Source organism: Stenella coeruleoalba (genome assembly GCF_951394435.1).
Source record: "Stenella coeruleoalba genome assembly, chromosome: 18".
In the NCBI taxonomy this organism is placed as follows: Eukaryota; Metazoa; Chordata; class Mammalia; order Artiodactyla; family Delphinidae; genus Stenella; species Stenella coeruleoalba.
The window spans coordinates 66,288,552-66,308,219 of NC_137164.1; the positions used below are offsets into that span (position 1 = coordinate 66,288,552).

Consider the following 19,668-nt stretch of genomic DNA (forward strand, 5'->3'; position numbering starts at 1 on the left):
GCAACTTCCAGCACCAACGCAACAGCTCACCACACCGAGCTTAGGTCCCCAGGAAAAGCCACCCTTACGCTCCGTGTGCAATGCTTCACAAGGTGGGGATCTGCCAGGTACTAAGAAGAGTTCCACTTAAAGAGAAGAAATGGTGTTTGGCATGTCAGTGTATCTGAGTTAAATATTTGTTTGCCTAGAAATACCGGTTTAGAGAAGCCTATTCTCTGTGGCCCACGTGGACATCTCACTGCATTCAGGCGACCGAGACAGAGCCGGTGTGGGACGCGAGAGTGAAATGAGGTCTAGGAGGCGGGGGTTCTGGGCTTTTTGAGTCTATATTAAACAGTTTTAGAAAGCTGAAGGGCAACGGGGAAGAAAGAAGACAGGAAAAACTGGGAGAGTGCATCATATGACGGGTAAAAGAGGCTGGAAAAGGGAATCACGATTTTGCCTCTTGTTGCTAAGGAGCGTCTGAGGACACGATCCCAGCAGGGGGGCATCTAAAGGCGAGGACAGGAGGGTGTGCAGCAGCCCGGAGAGCACTCTTCTGCCCAGGTGCTGGCCTTCCAGTTCTGTGCACCCTCCGTTTCTCCTGTGGGATCCTTTCTGCCCTTGCCCCTTCAATAGGGTTCAGAGTTCTGTCCAAGGCCCTCTGCCCTCCCCCACTCCTCAGGCTCCTCTGGCCCGCCAGCCAAGGCGCCGCCCTCACCTTTGAGTCGTAGGCCGACTGCTTGATGACTTCAGGCGCCATCCAGAAAGGGGTGCCCACGAAGGTGTTTCTCTTTATCTGGGTGTCTGTCAGCTGGCCCGCCACTCCAAAGTCCGCCAGCTTCACCTCTCCGTGTTCAGAGAGCAGGACGTTGGCAGCTGTAAAACAGAACCAAAGACGTCTCCTGCCGTCATCTGCTGGAGAGTTCCGCCCGCTACCATCTGGGACCAGGCACACGCGTGCCCCAGCACCATCACGTGCCCGACAAGAACAGGGACCAGGGCTGTGCTTCTGGTGAGACCCCCTCGTGGCCCGGCCCACCTACCCAGGCACGTCGAAGGCATACCCACAGGACAACGTCCCTTGAGAAGAGAAGCACGGTTCAAACTCTACAGCTAACACTCCTTCCTCACCTTGGGTATTTCAAAGGAATATAAACAAGAGGTTTTCTCACCTTTAATATCTCTATGAATTTTCTTCTCCGAATGCAAATAATCAAGTCCTTTCAGTATTTCTCTTAATATAGTAGCAATCTGGGTTTCATCTAAAGGGCCAGGTTCTAACTAACAAGAAAAAACAAGATTAAAGTTACTTAAATGATTAGATGAATAAGTGTGAGATGACAGAACAGCCAATGTTAAATGGACGAGAATAATCAAACCTGAAACCTTCTTCACTCCCAAACAGAATTAAAACCTAATTACAAGCCCCTTTTAAAAAACTCCACAGAGAACCGGGGAACGTGACTTTGCTGGATGAAGCAAAGCTGGCTAAGAATCGAAGCCGGGCCAGTGAGAAAGGCCGCGGTCAGCCTGCCACGCCTGCCGGCTGAGCTGGGACGGATGACAGTCCAGAAAGCAAAAGCCCAGCGCCTCGCAGTGCTTGCCAGGGAGGGGGCAGAGCAGCCTGGCTCTGTCCTAGCAGAGGTGACGGTTATCGCAACACAAGGGGTCAAGGAGAGAAGGCCCGGGGGCTGGCTGCTTTCTGAGGCCACCCCAGCACCGGAAGTCCTTACATCTGAATTGTAAAACTTGGGGGAAGAGAGCGGAAAAGAGCTCAATCCCTCATGACTGAATTTTTTTATGTGATATAATATATATACACACGTATGTTATGTAATAAAAACATTAGTTAGTATCTTACCCCAAATGACATAATAATTGCCTGAGGATAAATATTTCAAGGAAACTCGAAGGAATTGACACTGACTCCTCACTGCTGTTAGTTATACAAAGATGTAAGGCAGACAAGTCAGGTACACACATCCCCACTAAAAGAAAGAAACTCAGACAAGTTCTAGAGCTCAGTTCAAACTGGACAGTAAGCCTACCATCACCTGTACAGCAGGGAACTCAACCACCACCAATCGCATAACTACCTCAGCAAAACCACCTAACACTCCACCCAAAGAACAAACAGTGGAAGCGTCAGAGAAAGGGGCAGAATTCTAACAATTTAACTTTTCATCTGAATGATGATGTTCGGTATTACGTTTTCAGACTTGACAGTGAATTCCACCATAACCCAAATTCACACACGTAAGTCAACGGGACGACACAATTCCACGATGCTCACCGAGTAGGTGTGAAAGAGACAGATTTGCTTTAAACCAAAGGGAATGGAAACCAAGACACGCCTTCTGAGGTAGCGTTCCGACGGACATGTCCATTTTCTCAGACAGACAAGTCCTGCTGTCTCAGGGCCTTCAGTGGGATGGTGGTGGTGGAACAGCTGATCGTTTCTGGGCCCAGGTCGGGGCACAGAGAACCCCCTTCTCACTTCATAACAGCGCAATTGCAGCTGCCCCGCTTTCTGGTCCATCCAGCGAGCTGGTCACAGGCCCAACCTGACCCATGAAAATCCACGAAGCCCGGGAGGAAGGGGGTGTTTCTCGAAGTCGGGGCCACCTCTCTGGGACTCTGGCCCGTCTGGCAGTGGCGCCCCTGTGCTCAAGCCACTTTCTCACACTCAGAACCCGGGTGGAAGGGAGGCTCCTTGCTTTTTGTTTCACGGTGTGCTACAGACGCAGAGAAGTCACACTGACAGGTAACTTAGTCCCCCAGGAAGTCCTCCAAGTCCTAACTAGGATCCCGCCCGCGACAGCCGCAGACCAGGGCGGCCCACTGCACACTCTGTTCCGCGGAACCTAATTCCTCCCCAAGCTGTCTGACCCAGAGTCTTGTTCTCAAGAAACACATCGAAACGACTGTTCCTAAGCACACGATCCGGAAACCCTGCCTTGTCTGCCGGCTCCACATCTACTTCTGAGTTCACAGAGTGGGGGAATTTTAATACTCAAAATGAGGAAAATGCACTTTTCTCACAGCCTGGGGAAAAAGAGGAAGGAGGCAGAGACGCTGGCGAATTTGCTCTTATGCCCCGGGTACAGACCGCAGAAGGCTAACCCCACCGTTCAAAATGCTCTCCCAGAGCGGGGCTTCCATCCCCTCCTGCAGCAGCTTTTCACCCAGGCAGACAGCCAGGAACGTCTGGCTGGACTTGGACTTACCCACCTCCGCCCTCCTGTGATCAAGTGTCTGGAAAGAAACGGCGGAGCAGCCTGGAGTCATCACCAAGGAGAGAGAAGACTGAGGAACACGAACTGAAACATCTTCTGCTGGACCATTTGAGAGCTGGCTCTCCGACTGATATATATATATGGTTATGCCCTTTTAAATCTGGCCTGAACACCACCCACCAATGATTCATAGGCGGGGGCAGGAAGAGAGAGACTCTATTTACAGAGCAGGGAGATCCTTCAAGGTGTCAAAATCCACTGTAAAGGGTATTCAGTTGTTCCCTAGAGCACAGAGCTCCTGGCTGGTGGGTACTCACATGCTCCACCACTAACATTCCCAAGCAGTCTCTTCATTAAGAAGACTGTGGAATCTTCAAATAATCTCTATAAAAGAAAGACTCAGAGGAAAAAAAAGATGTAGACGGCTCCTCTTCTCTGGGTGACCTCTAATTCCCCCTCCCAAACCTGTTTTCCCCTCTTCCTCTGTAACAGACTCTCGGCCTGCACACGGCCACCCAACTAGAGACCGTATCTGCCGGCCTCTGCAGCAGCAAGTCTGGCCACATGACTGAGTTCTCGCCAAAGGAATACTTGCAGAAGTGCCCCTTCCCGGTCTTGGCTTTGAAACGCCGGCAGCCAGAGAAGACAAGGACTCAAGACCATGGGAAGCCACCCGCCCCTGCAGAGCCCGGAGACCACTGAGCCCACGTGTGGGAGAGGAAGTTCCATCTCGTGTGAGACACTGTTTGGAGGCCACCACAACAGCAGCTTGGCCTGAACATAAATGAACATGTCATCTCATTTTCTAAAATTCATGTGGCATATTCATTTTTAAGTTTGTCAAATATCTCTGCCTGACTGAGTGACCAATTTATGTAGCCTAGTTCCTTCTTAATTAAGATTCCACGGTTGCCCCTTAGATTCTCCTATAATACTGACTCATCTTGTAGTCAGTGAAAAATCTTTCGGTCTCAGGCCCTCTGTTGCTGTCCTCATTCCCCTTCTCCCAATTCACCTCATGCTGCTTTATTTTCCTTGTAGCACTTTCCCACATGCGATATAATCAACTGCCTGCCTCTACTTGGAAGCTCAATTCCAGAATGAAAAGAAAGCCAAAAAAAATTATCACACATGCTCACAAGGCAATCCTAGGTGAAGGAAGGCACCATCTTCCCGCCCAGGCTAAGGTGTTATTAAGACTCAATGCGGGGAATTAAACTAATGTCTCACAACCTAAGTAAAAAGGCATGAAAACTAAAATGTAGAGTGAAAAAAGCCACCAAGTCTACAGTATTTCATTACAGCAGCCCCAGTGCACGAAGAGAAAGGATGAATCTAGAGTGAGGAGAGCGCCGGCGAGATCTTCGTGCTCTGGGAAACGGCAGAGCCCTGCCCTTGAACAGGACACCGTCATCCTTCCCTCCACAGGCTTCATGTACAGGGGCTGCTCCAGAGACATACAAACATATCGGCACCGTGCCTCCTAACAGAGAGATATTAAACAAAAGCAAGGTGGGGGCTTCCCTGGTGGCGCAGTGGTTGAGAGTCCGCCTGCCGATGCAGGGGACGCAGGTTCGTGCCCCGGTCCGGGAAGATCCCACATGCCGCGGAGCGGCTGGGCCCGTGAGCCATGGCCGCTGAGCCTGCGCGTCCGGAGCCTGTGCTCCGCAACGGGAGAGGCCACGACAGTGAGAGGCCTGTGTACCACAAAACAAGAACAAAAGCAAGGTGGGATTTTTCTAAGAAATGCCCCAAATCCATATATTCAGCTACCTGGTAACAAATCTTCATATGCAACAATACTCTGGTTTTTAGAATCTTGTGTAAACATTTAATAGACATTCTCAAAATAATCTTAATAGTCTTCAACATTCACAAAACTCTTGTATCCTATTATTAAAGTGCATCTTCTTTGAGGACTGGGGTCAGGCCAACAGAAAAGGAATAAGAGATGAAGAAAGATACGACAAAGTCAGAGGGAGGGAAAGGAGAGCGCGGGGTCAGGGCTTTGCAGCTGGTTACAACAAGGTCCAATGTCCAGCTCTATCTGCTAGCTGGCACACCTAACTTCTGAGTATTTCTGTTTCTTCGAGTAAAATGAGACGATTTGGGCACATTCAAAAAGGGATGCCTGGTTCTTGTCACCAGAGCCCCTGATGTGGAAGATGGACGGCAGTTTGCCGGGACTCGCACCATATGGGATTTTAGTTAATAAGTGGAGAATTCGACACTTCCTTCCAACTGTAATGTCTAAAATTTCACAGACTTCAAAGCTCCAAAGAAAGTTACCACTAAATAAATTATTGTGGCATTAAGAATGAATAAACTAAAGCATTTAGAGACTAGAATTGCTGTTCTGAAAGACTCAATGTTGGAAAAGAGTCCCCACAAATCATTTTATACATGCCACAAATGAAATTCACTTAAGATAATAGTAAATCGAATTATACAAAATGAGGCAATTTTCTACATTTCTGTAGTATTTCCCAAAGGAGTAAAAAAAAAAAAAAAAAAAAGAAAAGCTCTTTGTGTCATATGTATATTTACAGAAAAGCAGCAAAGGAAGTCATAAAATTTGTCCAGCTGCTTTGCTGCTTTCTCCATTTTAATACCACTGTTTATACCATATTAAATTTTTCCCCTGAACTTTCCTTTTGACCAATTGCTTTTACGGTTTATAACATTATGTGATTTTTTTTTTAAATTGGGTACATAAGCCTTTCAGAGATACATACAGTTCTAGAGGTTCTACCTTCCCCCCAAAATACTAATTGTTACTATTACTGTGAGAAAGTAAACTCCTTTTAACCAAAGGGTATTTCTTTTCTTAGTGAATAAAAATCTGTGTCAACTGTAACCACCAAAAAACGCTAGCTTCCTTCAGCTGTGAGACCAGTGAAAACTGCAGACCTACCACCCTGACAACCGTCTAGCAAGCAGAACCCACGCTCTAACACTAAAATGATAGATCAGGCCTGACTTGGAAATCACCACTCACCCAAAAGCCCAGCTTTTACAGGACGGGCAGGGAAAGAGCGCTGATCCGTTGATTTCACCGCATAACCACGTGGGGATGAAATGTCAGGGGCTAAACAACCGTGTGAGATTTTTTAAATTTGTTTTGCACATATTGTGTCTCAAGGACGACTTAAGTAATGCCCACGATTTACTGGTTATTTCTGAGCACCTCATCAGAGGCCAACATGTAACCATGTTTTACCACAAGAGGGGAGTTACAGACTGTGACTTTGAGGTCATCCTACACCGGAGCTGCCTCTACCATGTGTGTGGGCTGGACACCTAGGTCCAGACCAGGTAGGAGACACCGCCACTGGCAGGGGTCCAGCTCCACCACAGCCACACTGGGAGCGCAGCAAGGCCTCTCTGCGTGTGCATCCGGTAAACAGAAACATGCGTTCCTGCTTGGCCCAGCGGCAGCTCCCATTTGTGATACTGTGCCCGTCTCCTACCTCTGAAATGAAATTTTAATTTTTAAAAATTCTAGTTCTGATTAATCATAAATGAAGATGTTCCACGCATATTTTAGAAGCGAAGTTACCATCCGAAACATGAAACAATGATGGGGTACCAGCTCCACAAAAGTTAAAACCAGTTTTAGAAAATAAGAAACTGTTATTAAGTCAGACACAGCAGGCGACATCCTTCATGGCTGCTTGGAATGAATTCACTGGTTTCCCATGAAATAGCAAAGCTGTCTTCAAAAGCAGATCTATATGCAGACGTAAGCTGGGACGAAGTGAGAGAGTGGCATGGACATATACACACTACCAAATGTAAAACAGATAGCTAGTGGGAAGCAGCCGCATAGCACAGGGAGATCAGCTCGGCGCTTTGTGACCGCCTGGAGGGGTGGGATAGGGACGGTGGGAGGGAGACGCAAGAGGGAGGAGATATGGGGATATATGTATACATATAGCTGATTCACTCTGTTTTACAGCAGAAACTAACACACCACTGTAAAGCAATTAGACTCCAATAAAGATGTTAGAAAAAAAAAAGATCTATAATTTACAGTAACGTATCAGAAGCAGAAATCCCTACTATAAGGAATAGTTTGGTCCTTTTTTCATGCAACTTAAAAGGGAAACAGAAATGTAAACAGAATTATCTTCACAAGCAAGACTGACTGAGAAGACCTCTGATGCGTATTAAACATCCAGCGTGATACTTACTAGGTCCAGTGCGGAACCTCCACCAAGATATTCCATTATTATCCATAATTTAGTGTCCTACAGAAAAAACAAAAAGAGAGGCAAATTATTTCTTTTAATAAAAGCAGAAAAGATTGTTTTAAATAATCTAAGGGTATTTTGCTCTGTCATTTTGGAACTAGAAAATTTTATAAATACACAACAGCGAGAAAAGTGCATCCGAGTGAGAACTGGGTGGGAAGCCTGCACTGTGCCGGAGGGGCCCCGCACCATACCCCCCCGGCAGTGCGCTCCACAGCTACCGCACCAGGGCTCCGAGGGGCGCGCCTGTTTTCACACCACCTCAGTGGCTGATCCTCTGGCACAGAAGGGTTTGGGAACCAGTCCCCAAGGCCAGTACCATGCACACCCATCCCGCCCTGAGCATCAGACAGGAGGCGACCGGAGCACAGCCCTGGGTCACCTCCCCCCCCACTCCCCCCACGCCTGCAGCTCTGAGATGCGCAGAGGGCAGGTGGCATGGCTGGTGCGGCCTGTCACCCACTGCCTTGCTCCGGAGCTGGGCGGCCACCCTGAAGGCCGCCGTCCCCCCGCTCCGGGATATCCAGGAGAGCAGAGAGGCCCGAGCCTTGCCCCAGTCCTCCAGCCCCCTCACCAGCCTCCGTGTCTTGCGTCTCTTCCGTCCGTCTCTCCTGAAGCCCCACAGCGCCCATGGCTTCCAGGGTTCTTTTCAGACACAAATCCCAAAGTGCTACTCCCTTGAAAGCCAACAGGCTAGCAAACACCCACCCAGCTCTCCCGGGGGATGAGGGCACACCGGTGCGGGGTCAGGAGCACACTTCCTCTGAAGCCTCTGACTGGGCGCCTGGCCGAGTGAGTGCCCGCGCCACAGCAGGCAAGCTTGAAGGCTGGGGGGGCGCGGTGACCTGCCACGGCCTGCGGTGCCCGGTCCACAGCCTCGGAGCAGGTGTGCAAGCGCCAGGCTGCTTCCCTGCTAACGCGACACTCTCGGTTGCTTTCAAGCGCATCAAAAAGAAGAAAAGCAAACAAAACCCTTCCTAGGCTCTTTGGTACCTTCAGGATGGAGCTGAGCCCGAGCTCTTCAGAGCAAGCAGGGCCCTCGCCAGGCCCCATCCTCGCTGCTCCCTGGCTCTAGCAATGCTGAAAGTTTTGCTCTTCTGGACTGAGGCGCAGTTTCCTCAATCAGGAAAACCCTCACCAGCTCCCCTCCCCCCCCCTCCACTTTAGCACCTTTGGTCTGATCTTCACTTAGATTTGCTTGTCTGTGTTTCCCACCAACAGCAAGTTAAGTGGCTGGGGGCAGCGCCTGGCACGCTCAAGCCCAGGAAAGGCGGCCTGTGGCACCTGTAGCGGAGGAAGGGCAATGATGCTGACTGCGTGTTCACTTCAGGGAGGCACTCGTGCCTGCGCTACACTTGTAAAGGAAGTTTCTTTTAAAATTAAAAAAAAAAAATTAATTAAATTTAAAAAGAATTAAAAAAAATTTTTTTTTTAATTTTAAATAAATCCTGACATCCGGAGTCAAGTCTGTGATATTATAAAGAAACAGCCCAAGTTTTACTGTATGTGGAACACCTTCTCAAGTCTTTAAACGCCTTTGACTCCTGATATGATGAAGACAATTCCAGTCTAGACTGGAAAAGGCATGGAAACCTTACCTGATGTGTTTGGGGTCTACCTGATAGACACAAACATTCACTCACTTAGTATTCATCCAGTCATGGGCACCAGCCTTGAGCAGGCTCCATCACCCCCTGCTTCCTAGCAGAGAGAGCATTCTCCAGCCCTCCTTTATTTCACAGATACGCCCAAGTCTTCCCCAGGCCAGTACTTCCTGAACATCTGCTCCTGGAAAAGGTCCATGCTACTCCCTCTAGACACCCCAAGAGCACCTTGTTGGAGAGCGAGAAAGCAACTACTGCGGGGAACGGCCAACACCATTTTTGACGGCACAGGAAAGCTAAATGGTTTTTCTGTAAGGAACTTGGGAGTTTACGTTTCTACTCTCATTCTCTTTTCTACGGCACCGTCTGGCCCAGCTCCCATCCCTTTTACTTTGTGGGTGTTGAGGGTGAGTTCCCTACAACGAGATCAGCTCTGGCAGGCAGGCTCCCCCACCCCGCATCTGTGGGGAGCTGGAGCAGAGGAACAGGACACCCTGGGAAACGGTCTGTGCTGACTCGGAGGTTCAGGGTCACCTCACAGCTTCCGGAAGCAGCGAGACAGGCGACCACACCTCATCCTCCGTTCCAAAGCTCCAGCTCCCCACTACCTACTCAGGGAGCAAAACAAGCCTTTACACGGCTCGCTCTCCTTTCAGGGAGTCATGACAGGGGACAAAGTGACCTGTTCTCCCGTAACCCTCAGGGGGCACTTCAGCAACAGCAGAACCCCTGGCAAACCAGGTGCCCCCAGCTGAAAGCCTTTATAAAGCCCGGGCCTTCACTGTGCCTTCCTGGAGAGGAAGATGCAGTAAAAAAGACCAGCCCCGCTTCTCTGTTCACCCAGCTCGTTCCTGGTACCAGACAAGCCAGGGCCTGAACGCTACCCAACACGAGGTCCGCCAGATCTGGGGGGCACTCAGGAAGACAGCACTAGGTCCTTCATTCAGGCCACTGCTTTTTAAAGACTTGGCCAGGTCCTAGGACCCAGGTGCTTTTCTCCCCAGTTCCACCAGTCTGGGAATGGAAACTGCGTCAAGAAAGGTTCCACTGGTCCCACCTCTCAGCTGAACCTGCCTTCCCACCCCACGGGGTGTGCCGCACGCCTCGGCCGCCAAGCCAGCAAGAGAGTGGGGGAAAGCCCTGGGGACGAGGGCTCAGCGGCCTCACCGGCTCTGTGCTCCCCGCAGCCGGTCCCCGTGGGGAGCTCGTCTCTAAGGCGGAGGCCAGACCTCCAACGACTGGCGAGTCACAGCTCCCAGGAGTGAGCCCCAAGCGAGGGGACAGCAGGACCTGCCGGGTCACAGAGGCGGAACCAGCTGCCTTTTAAGATGAACCGAAGGATGAGTTGGCACCGGGGCGGGGGTGGAGGGAGGGAACGAGGGGGTCAAGTGCGGCCAGCCAGCAGGTGGGGCAGGAGTGCAGCAGCAAGAACCTAACGTGGAGGGCGAGGGGAGGGCCCGAGAACCTTCCATCCTGTAGCCTGTTGATAAACACTTCACACTTCCCCCCAGAAGTCACCGGAGGGCACCAGGGCCGGCTCTCGCTCTTACTCAGCCCTCGAGGTGTGCAGGGAAGAGGCCAGGAGCAGCGAACAAACGGCGCCCGCACGCGGGGAGAGGGGCGGGACTGGGGGCGGGGCAAGGCTGGAAGGCGGGGCACAGGCGGGGGCAGGCGGCCTCGCTCAAATGGACACGGGCAATGCCCTCCACCGACAGGGAGTCCTGGGGGAAGCGGCAGAGGACGGGCTGACAAAGGTATCCACAGGTCCTTCACGCAGCGAGGGTCACTCTCCTTTCTCTTTAATGCAAAACCATCGCTGGTTTTAAAATAGCTGACAGCTTCTACCAAATTCCAGTATGAATTCTCAACTCTGTGGCTTGGCGGACCAACCCGTGCCAAGCACGGACCCACCCGCCTGCTCCTCTCACCTCCAGCTTCTCCCTGCACCCAGCTCCAAGGCCCGCAGGCTTCTGCACAGCTGCTCCCGCTGCCAGGTGTGCCACCCGCCGGCCTCTGAGGACAGCATTCGGGGTGACCCTCTCCCTCCTCCGTGCTCCAGGCCCATGCTCTGTCCTCACTGTCCCTGCCTCAGGGAAGGCAGCCCGGCTCACCCTCCACCCAAGACTAGCCCCACCAGCAGTGCCCTCGGTTCACCCGCCACCTCCCATTCCCACGGGTGACCCCCAGCCCAACCGGTGACCCCACTACGCCCCTGGTCACCTCCCCCAGCACTCTCCTCCACGGCTGCATTCCTCTGGACTCAAGCCTTCTCCTTCTCTAGGCTGACTCTCTCCCACGGTCCCAGCGAGTCCAAGGCTATTGGGTCTGCTTGGCTCCACCCTGTCCTGGCTAGAATTCCCCAACTCTAACCCTCAGCGGCCGGTTCCTCCTTCTGACCCAAAGGGAAGGATACTAAGAACAAGCTCTGCCCGCCTCACACGCCGACTGGGACAGAGATGCCGCGGACGTCATGAAAACCAGGGGCAGAGTAGAGGCCGGGTCTCAGGATGAGTGGAGTCCTGCGGTGCAGACAGGACCTGTGCCGCGTCAGCTGGCCCCCGCGCAGCACCTCCGGTGCAGCACACTCATTCAACACAGGCAGAAGAGGCCTCTTAAATCTGCCACCAGTCACCATCCCAAGTAATAATTTCTACCACCCACCCCCAAAGAAGAAACATTCAGAAGGGAGTAAATGGACCGGCTCAGGAAAGTAAAGATGGGCTCTGAGGGCTGCAGGCCAAGCGCTCCCCGCGGCTCCGTCAGGGTTTCTCCTCTTCGGCACCACCGGCACTTGGGGCTGGATAACCTCTGTTGCGGGGCTGCCCTGTGCATTGTAGGGCGCTGGGCAGCATCCCTGGCCTCCACCCGCTAGAGGCCAGTAGCACATCCCCAGTCCTCAGGGCCAGACACCACCCATGGCCTCTGGGGGCCAAAGTCACCCCTGCTGAAAACCACTGAACTGCCCAGTCAATGTCCTAAGCCTGAAGTGCGACTGCTCAGAAGTGCTGACCGGTTAATTCCCTCCTCCCCTTGGCAAAGCCAGTTGTTATACCCTGCAGCCTCCAGCTAGGAGACCATCACTAACTCACTGTGAGACACCTAAGCTTGGAGTGCCTCAGCCAGAAAAAAATGGCAATAATCTGTATCCCTAACCTCACGGTTCACCTGACAAGAAAATGAGATAATAAATGTGAAAGCACTTTGCGAAGCTCGGGGTGCTAATCACAGGCAGAGTGCTATGAGCCCCCTCAACAGCCTCACCCGTACGTGCCTCGAAATAACCCGGTGAAACCGAAAAAGTCCAATTAACAAGACGAAACGGCATTTCTCTGCATGGGAGTTTCTGAGCGGAGTAAAATCTTGAACAATGATTCATCCACATTCTACACCAGAATGAAAAAATAATTACTGCCCTACAGGCCTTGAGGCATGAGTGTTAGAGAAGGATGGTCTGGTCAAGGGACACACGTGACCTGCTCGACCAAGTGACCAAGCACTGTCACGGCCCAGATGCAGAATCACTGCCCTCATAAAACCTGCCAAGTGAATGACGTGTGAGGTACTCTAAGGAAAATAAGAATTCTTAAAATAAGAATGATTTTAATCAGAATAATTTCATGTTTAAAAAATGACCCCAGACAATGGAAGTTACGAATGGCCTTGTAAGAGAATTTTCTCATGAGGGAAAGAAAACAGTTATTTATTTAATAACTTAAGGATTCACCACTTAAAAGGCACCAAAGTGTGTAAAGCGAGGCGTCTCCCTCTCGCCCCTGGCTCCTGGCTGTCCAGCCTCCGCGCCCACCAGCCTAGCGGCGCATCTTCCGTGACTTCACAGAAATATCTCTGCAAATACCTATCAGCTCCTTCTCCACTTCTATCCAAATGTAACGCTCTATACACTCTTCTATACCTTGCTTCTCCTTGGAGCATTCTATACTTGTCCATAAAGTAATTCCCTTTTTTTTTTTTTAAGCCGTAACTAACCCACACCCTATTGACAACACCAGGTTGCTCCCATTCTTTTGCTATCAGAACCTCGAGGATGTATCATTTGGGGAGTTGCTGGAGGCTGAGTCAAAGGAATCCACTTGAATTTAAATAGATAATGACAAATTATTCTTCAAAGCTCCATTTGTACCGCCTCCAGCAACGTGTGAGAGCTCATTTCCCTTTTCTTTGCCAACGCACCATGTCCCTTGACAATATAATCCAACTATTTTCCAGTCATGCTTAGGAAGTGAATGAATTGTGTCCCCCTCCTAAATTCATATGCTGAAGTCCCGACTCTGAGTACCGCAAAATGGGACTGAATTTGGACACAGGGTCTTCAAAGAGGTGTAAGTTAAAATGAAGTCATTAGGGTGGCCCCTAATCCAATGTGACTGGTGTCCTCATAAGAGATGAGAACACAGGCACACACAGAGGGACGACCGTGTGAAGACACAGGGAGAAGACGGCACCTCCAAGCCAAGGAGAGAGGACTCAGAGGAAGCCAGCCTGGCCGACACCTCGACCTCAGACTCCCAGACTCCGGATTTGTGAGGGAATAAACTTCTGCTGTTTAAGCCGCCGGGTCTGTGGCGCCGTGTTACGGCAGCCTGAGCAAATGACAGTCATCAACCCATTGCGGGGGGCCGGGGAGGGGGGGCGTATCTCACAGTTTGCCTTTCTCTCATTGTAAGGCTGAACATCCTTATATATTGAAGAGTCATGCATGCTTTCTTTTTTTGTGAGCCCTTATTATCCTCTGTCTGTTTTTCTATTGACCTAATATTAGGGGAAGTAACCTCCTGTAACATGAGCCACAAACACAGCATTTTCCTCACTTGTCTTTTGATTTTGCCTTTGGTAGTTTTTTGCTCGTGGAAATTAATTTAATGTACACACACAACATCAACAACAACACCGCTTACAGGCAAACCTGCCCTGCACTGCCTGGAGGTGGTGGCTGAAAGCTGGCGCTCCCCACGTTCACAACCCTCACGGCCTTGACAGACGTCAGACGACGGAAAGGTTAACACAAGGTGAATAAGAAAAGGGGTGGATTCTGCACCATGAACAAAGATTTTTACACCATGAGTTCTGAAATGAAGTTAAGCTCTGCTTCTGCATCTGCACGGTAAGCAAAGGCTGAGCCCAGGAGGTCTTACTAAAACAGCGGGGCGTCACAGACTTCCTTAGGAGTGTAGATTTTAAAGCAAAGGTACCTTTTTGCTGAGATGCTGTGCATGAATCCAGACGCTCGAGCCCGGGTTTGGATCCTGCCTCTGACCCGCACCAGCTCTGGGACCCTGAGACCAGGTCCGAAGCCGCCTTCAGTTTCCTATCTGCTCCTGGGACTAAAGAACACCCACCTCAGGGGCGCGCCTGGCACACAGCAGTGCCCATGAACTTGGGCTATTAATAGCACACTAACTTTAGAGCGCCCCCTGTCTGAACTCAGGGCCACTGGGAGGCTTGTGAAACGAGGAGGCAGGAAACGGGTATCGAAGCCCAAACCCCACCTCGTTTTACAGTCAAAGCAACTCCCTGACATTCACGGCACCTTCCAACTGCACTCAAGGCACAGAACACGACCCCTGGCCTCAAAAAGAGCTGATTTAATTGTTCCTCTGCTCACAGATGCCAGCATTCCTTCAGTGATTCCTGCCTCCTACGCACACAGTGTCACTGGGGGGGTCTGTAAAATGAGTAGGGCTCAGGCTCTTTTCCTAAATAAATCACTTTTCATAATAGAAAAGTGGGCAAATAACTACCACCAGCCAGCCTGTGGTGGGTACCACAAAGACACAAAATGCTATGGGTGTTCAGAGGAGAGGCCCGTCTCATCAATTACCTACACAACAGAACTAATGGGGAGAGAAGAAAATGAGAAGATCAATCAGAAAATCAATGGCCAACAAGCACATGAAAAGACATTTAATGTCGCTAATTATTAGAGAAATGCAAATCGAAAGTACAATGAGGTATCACCTCACACCAGTCAGGACGGCCATCATTAAAAAGTCTACAAATAAGAAATGCTGGAGAGAACGTGGAGAAAGTGAACCTTCCTACACTGCTGGTGGGAATGTAAATTGGTGCAGCCACTACGGAAAACAGTATGGAGGTTCCTCAAAACCTAAAAATAGTTTCCATATGATCCAGCAATCCCCCTCTCCTGGCATATATCCAGACAAAACTCTAATTCGAAAAGATACATGCACCCCTATGTTCACAGCAGCACTACTCACAGTAGCCAACATATGGAAACAACCTTAATGTCCATCAACAGATGAATGGATAAAGAAGATACGGTACATATGTACAATGGAATACTACTCAGCCATAAAAAAGGGAATAATGCCATTTGCAGCAACATGGATGCAACTAGAGATTATCACACTAAGTGAAATAAGTCAGAAAGAGAAAGACAAATGCCATACAATTTCACTTACATGTGAAATCTAAAATATGACACAAATGAGCCTATCTATGAAACAGAAACAGACTCACAGACCTAGAGAACAGACTTGTGGTTGCCAAGGGGGAGGAGGCCGGGGCGAGCAGATGTGAGCTTTTCTGTATAGAATGGATAAACAAGGTCCTACTGTATAGCACAGAGAACTGTATTCAATATCCTGTGATAAACCAGAATGGAAAAGAATATATTAAAAAAAAGAATGTATATATGTATAACTAAATCACTTTGCTGCACAGCAATAATGAACAGAACACTGTAAATCAACTACACTTCAATTAAAAAAATAAATTAAGAAAACAGAAAATTGAAGCAGGATAAGCATGGGGGTGGGGAATGACGACGGGGGTGGGGGTGGGGGGGACGACAGCCCAGCCTTCCGCTCTTTCATGAGGCCCTAAAAGGACAACACTGGTCCAAGACAAAGTCTCTTAGTGCTGGAAACAAGCATGGAACAAGAGAAAGGCCACTACCTGCAAATACCAACTAAAATGACACTGCGCTATTAATAAAACCTGAAACGGCACAAAGAGAAACAGATCAACTGGAGATTTCTGGATCAAATCCTTAGGAAAAAATCAAAAGCATCACTACGAATTATCCAAAAATACTGGAAACACTACATACACCAAAAGCTATACAATACAACCAAAGATTTATTCAGAGGAAAACACAGTTTTATACATTTTCATTACCAAGCCAAAAAAAACGGTGTGGGGGGTGGAGAGAAATTTTAAGTGTTCAATATGGAAGTTAGGAAAGAAGGAAAAAAGAAGGAAACCTAAGGAAAACAAATAAAGATACATGCTAAATGGAAAAGTATTAGAATGAGAAATCTATTTTATGTTTTAAATAAACTCCAGGTACTATAATCAAGAAAAAAATAGGTAACACTAATTTGTAAATATAGCAGTAAAAAATTACGGATGGAAACACTTTTAAATGCAAACAGAACAGGTCACAATGTTTTATTATAATAAGTTTAAAAATCTACAATGAGGGCTTCCCTGGTGGCGCAGTGGTTGAGAGTCCGCCTGCCGATGCAGGGGACACGGGTTCGTGCCCCAGTCTGGGAGGATCCCACGTGCCGTGGAACGGCTGGGCCCGTGAGCCATGGCCGCTGGGCCTGCACGTCCAGAGCCTGTGCTCCGCAACGGGAGAGGCCACGGCAGTGAGAGGCCTGCGCACCCCAAAAAAAAAAAAAAAAATCTACAATGAAATAGATGATTTCTTTGTAATGTATGAATTAAAATTTTCTCAAGAAAGAAGAAACGGGTGGGGGAAGAAATGGATCAATTAACGTCCTCTAAAAATATCTATATAAAGAGGAAGGAAGGAGGGAAGAAAGGATGGGAAGGAGGCAAATGATTTTGCCCTTGAATGTTTTAAAAGAACAGAATATTCTAGCAACTCTCCTGAAGCACAGGACTTTTCCTGACATCGCAAGGTAACACCGACACCTGGAAAAGGTTATCATCAGTACAAGAGGAAGAGGGAGGTGCGTTTCTACGTGCCAGGGATACGGTGCCTCCTGGGACAGAGGGCTGTCATCTCAAGAGAGGAGTTTCTAGAGAAGAAAAAGGTGCTTTTGGAAATGAACATTAGGTGTGAGAGTCTCCGCACATGTGAAACGTCTGCATCGTATTTTCTACCACCCACTACCTGCCCAGCCCCACCAGGCCTTGGGCCTGCCTGTCGGCCAGGTCTGCAGTGCTTCCCAGAGGCCTGAGCCCTCCTCTGTGTCCGCTCGCTCCATCACCATCAGAAACCTGACATGACAGGGAGAACACAGCCAGAGCTGCTGTCCTTCCAGGCCATCTCTCACCGGCCCCCACTCCCGACCACCAGTGGCCCAGTCGGCTGGGACCAGGACACTCGTGGAAGGAGGGGAGAGTAGAGTCCTCCAGGGCCTGGGGAGAGCCACACCATCCTTCACCACAGGCTCTGAGGGGACAGCCCCGGGGCGCCTCGGGTCTTCCTCTTGGTGCAGCAGGCGGGGTCCCAGCCTCAGCCCGCAAGAGTGCGACCCCGCAGCACCGTATGCTTTACCGAAGATCCTCATGAGGAGTATTTCATTTGATTCTCCCGGTAATCCTGTCCGTTTAGGTAACCAGCTTCTTCCGCTTTGCAGACGCGGATACCTCGTTAGCGCGGGCTAGGGGAGCAGCTGGGGCCCGAAGCCAGACTTAATGTTGAGTCAGAAACCTCAACAGCAAGAACCACAGTAACAAACATCACAGACTCCATGCGACTTCTAAAGGACTCCAGTGAAGAAAACATGTTCTAGGGTAACTGTTCTTAACTGGTTTCCTTTCAGAGAGCAATGAACTCTCATCTTACTGCCTGAAAAAAGACATCGGTTTACAAAAGGTCTGCCTGTGACTTGCGGGATTCACACGCCCTGCTCCCTCGTGCCAAGAACAAGAACTTCTGTCCTCATGTGCTGCAACAAACTGGAAAGAGCGCTGAGCCGTCCCTGAGACGCTCTTCTCCGGGTTTACGTCACAGGCTCCTCTCTCCTGGAAGAGGCCGCCTCCTAACTGGGTGCACGTGTGCGCAATGAGTTTCAGTAATTAAGTGCCCCCGCCCCAGGTGCTCCTGTCTTTTGCATCAGCACATATTCGCCACAACGGCAACAGATCTGTTAATGGGAAGTTTCCGTGCTGAATGCTGGTTAAAAACGAAGATGGATAAAAACATCTGCTTAAACGTAAAGATCCTTACAAGGTCATCAGGGAACTACACTTACAAATGACCTAAATCTGAGGGAGCAGAAAAGAAATAACAGAGAGAAGCATGGAAAGGGTGCCCTGGGAGATGAAAGAGGAGGACTTGACTTTCCCCCCTTGCTCTGTCCTCATAAAAGAGCAAACACAACAGTCAGTGATCATAAACTGCTACGTCAAACAAGTCTGCCATAATCATAAGCTAAAAATGTTCTCTTCCTAAAAGTGAAATACTGCTAATAATTACAAGATTCTCTTTCTGCCAGGTGAAGATTTTAACGGCTATTACACAGCATATGTCAGAAATATCCACCACAAAACCATAAAACCAAAAGAAGTGACTACTGAGGGCTCAGTACTAACTCTCCGATAAAGACCCAGCCCAGAGAGATCAGACAGGACTGGCAGAGGGCAAATACGGCTGAAAAAGAAGACTTTATTGTGTTCTGCAAATTTAAGAGGTACCTTCAGTGTTAAGATAACGTATGGCATTAGAAGATTCACGCGTAACAGATGCTGTACTTCAAATGCACGGGTGGCAAATTCATATTTATACTTTTATCTCCATCCTTCAGGGTATTTACCATACCCTAACGGTAAACAGCTCCCAAAGTAAGGGACTTCTCCTGCAACATGCCTGAATGTCCGGTGCCGGACTGTACCGAGGAGACGTTTCTGCTATCTGAACTCTCACTCCCCTTCCTTCCAACCTCCTGGCCACCTCACTCATCTTTATTTTCTGCACAGTTCTACCCCAGAATGAACAGTTAGATAACAGGCACATGTTCTCGATGTATAGTAAGTTCGTTAACGATGAGCTGCTGGACACAGTCAAGCTACGCTTGGATCGGACGTGCAAATCCGGGGCACCCTCCCTGAGGCAGCCCTGGGGCGCAGACCTGAGACTGCCGAGGTGATACGGACACGTGTCTCCTGCCCCTACACCCGACCATGACATGAACCACCACCACCCCCAGCTCCATTTCTGCCTCGGTGAGGCAGACTCCATCACAGCACATAAGTGTCCACAGAGCCCCATGCAGACGCCTAGAGAAGAGCCAGCCTGAGTGCTCCGTCTGGCTCCGTGGTCGGTCAGTAATGGCCGTGACAACGTGCGGCTCCCAGACAGGGTTCATTAAAAGGGCCTGGTTCGAGCAGTCCATGTTTCCATGTTGAAGCAGATGTCCTTACTCACCCAAACGCCTGAAAGTCCTGCTGTGCTGCGTGGACCACTGAAAGAGGAGTTCTTTCCCCTCACCGGGAGTAAGGCTTCTCTTTGATTACATACCAAGCACTCCTCATTACATAATCTAAGTAAGGTTTGTGATCTCATATATGATACTGGTTTTTTTTTTAGAAATTTACTTAGAAATATAGAAGTTTTAGAAAAGAAAGCATATGGCA

The 19,668-nt window shown here is 49.5% G+C and overlaps 1 protein-coding gene across 4 annotated transcripts in view; it reads right to left on the bottom strand.

The window, feature by feature from the left end:
- STK24 (serine/threonine kinase 24) overlaps positions 1 to 19,668 on the bottom strand; it is a 102,408-nt gene that overhangs the window by 18,225 nt on the left and 64,515 nt on the right. For all 4 annotated transcript variants that reach the window (XM_079902750.1, XM_079902749.1, XM_079902748.1 and 1 more), the window contains exons 3-5: positions 7,412 to 7,468; positions 1,155 to 1,263; positions 701 to 858 (exon numbers count right to left, since the gene is read on the bottom strand). In XM_079902750.1, coding sequence (XP_079758876.1) covers positions 701 to 858; positions 1,155 to 1,263; positions 7,412 to 7,468 — 324 coding nt within the window. The remainder of the gene's footprint in view (positions 1 to 700; positions 859 to 1,154; positions 1,264 to 7,411; positions 7,469 to 19,668) is intronic.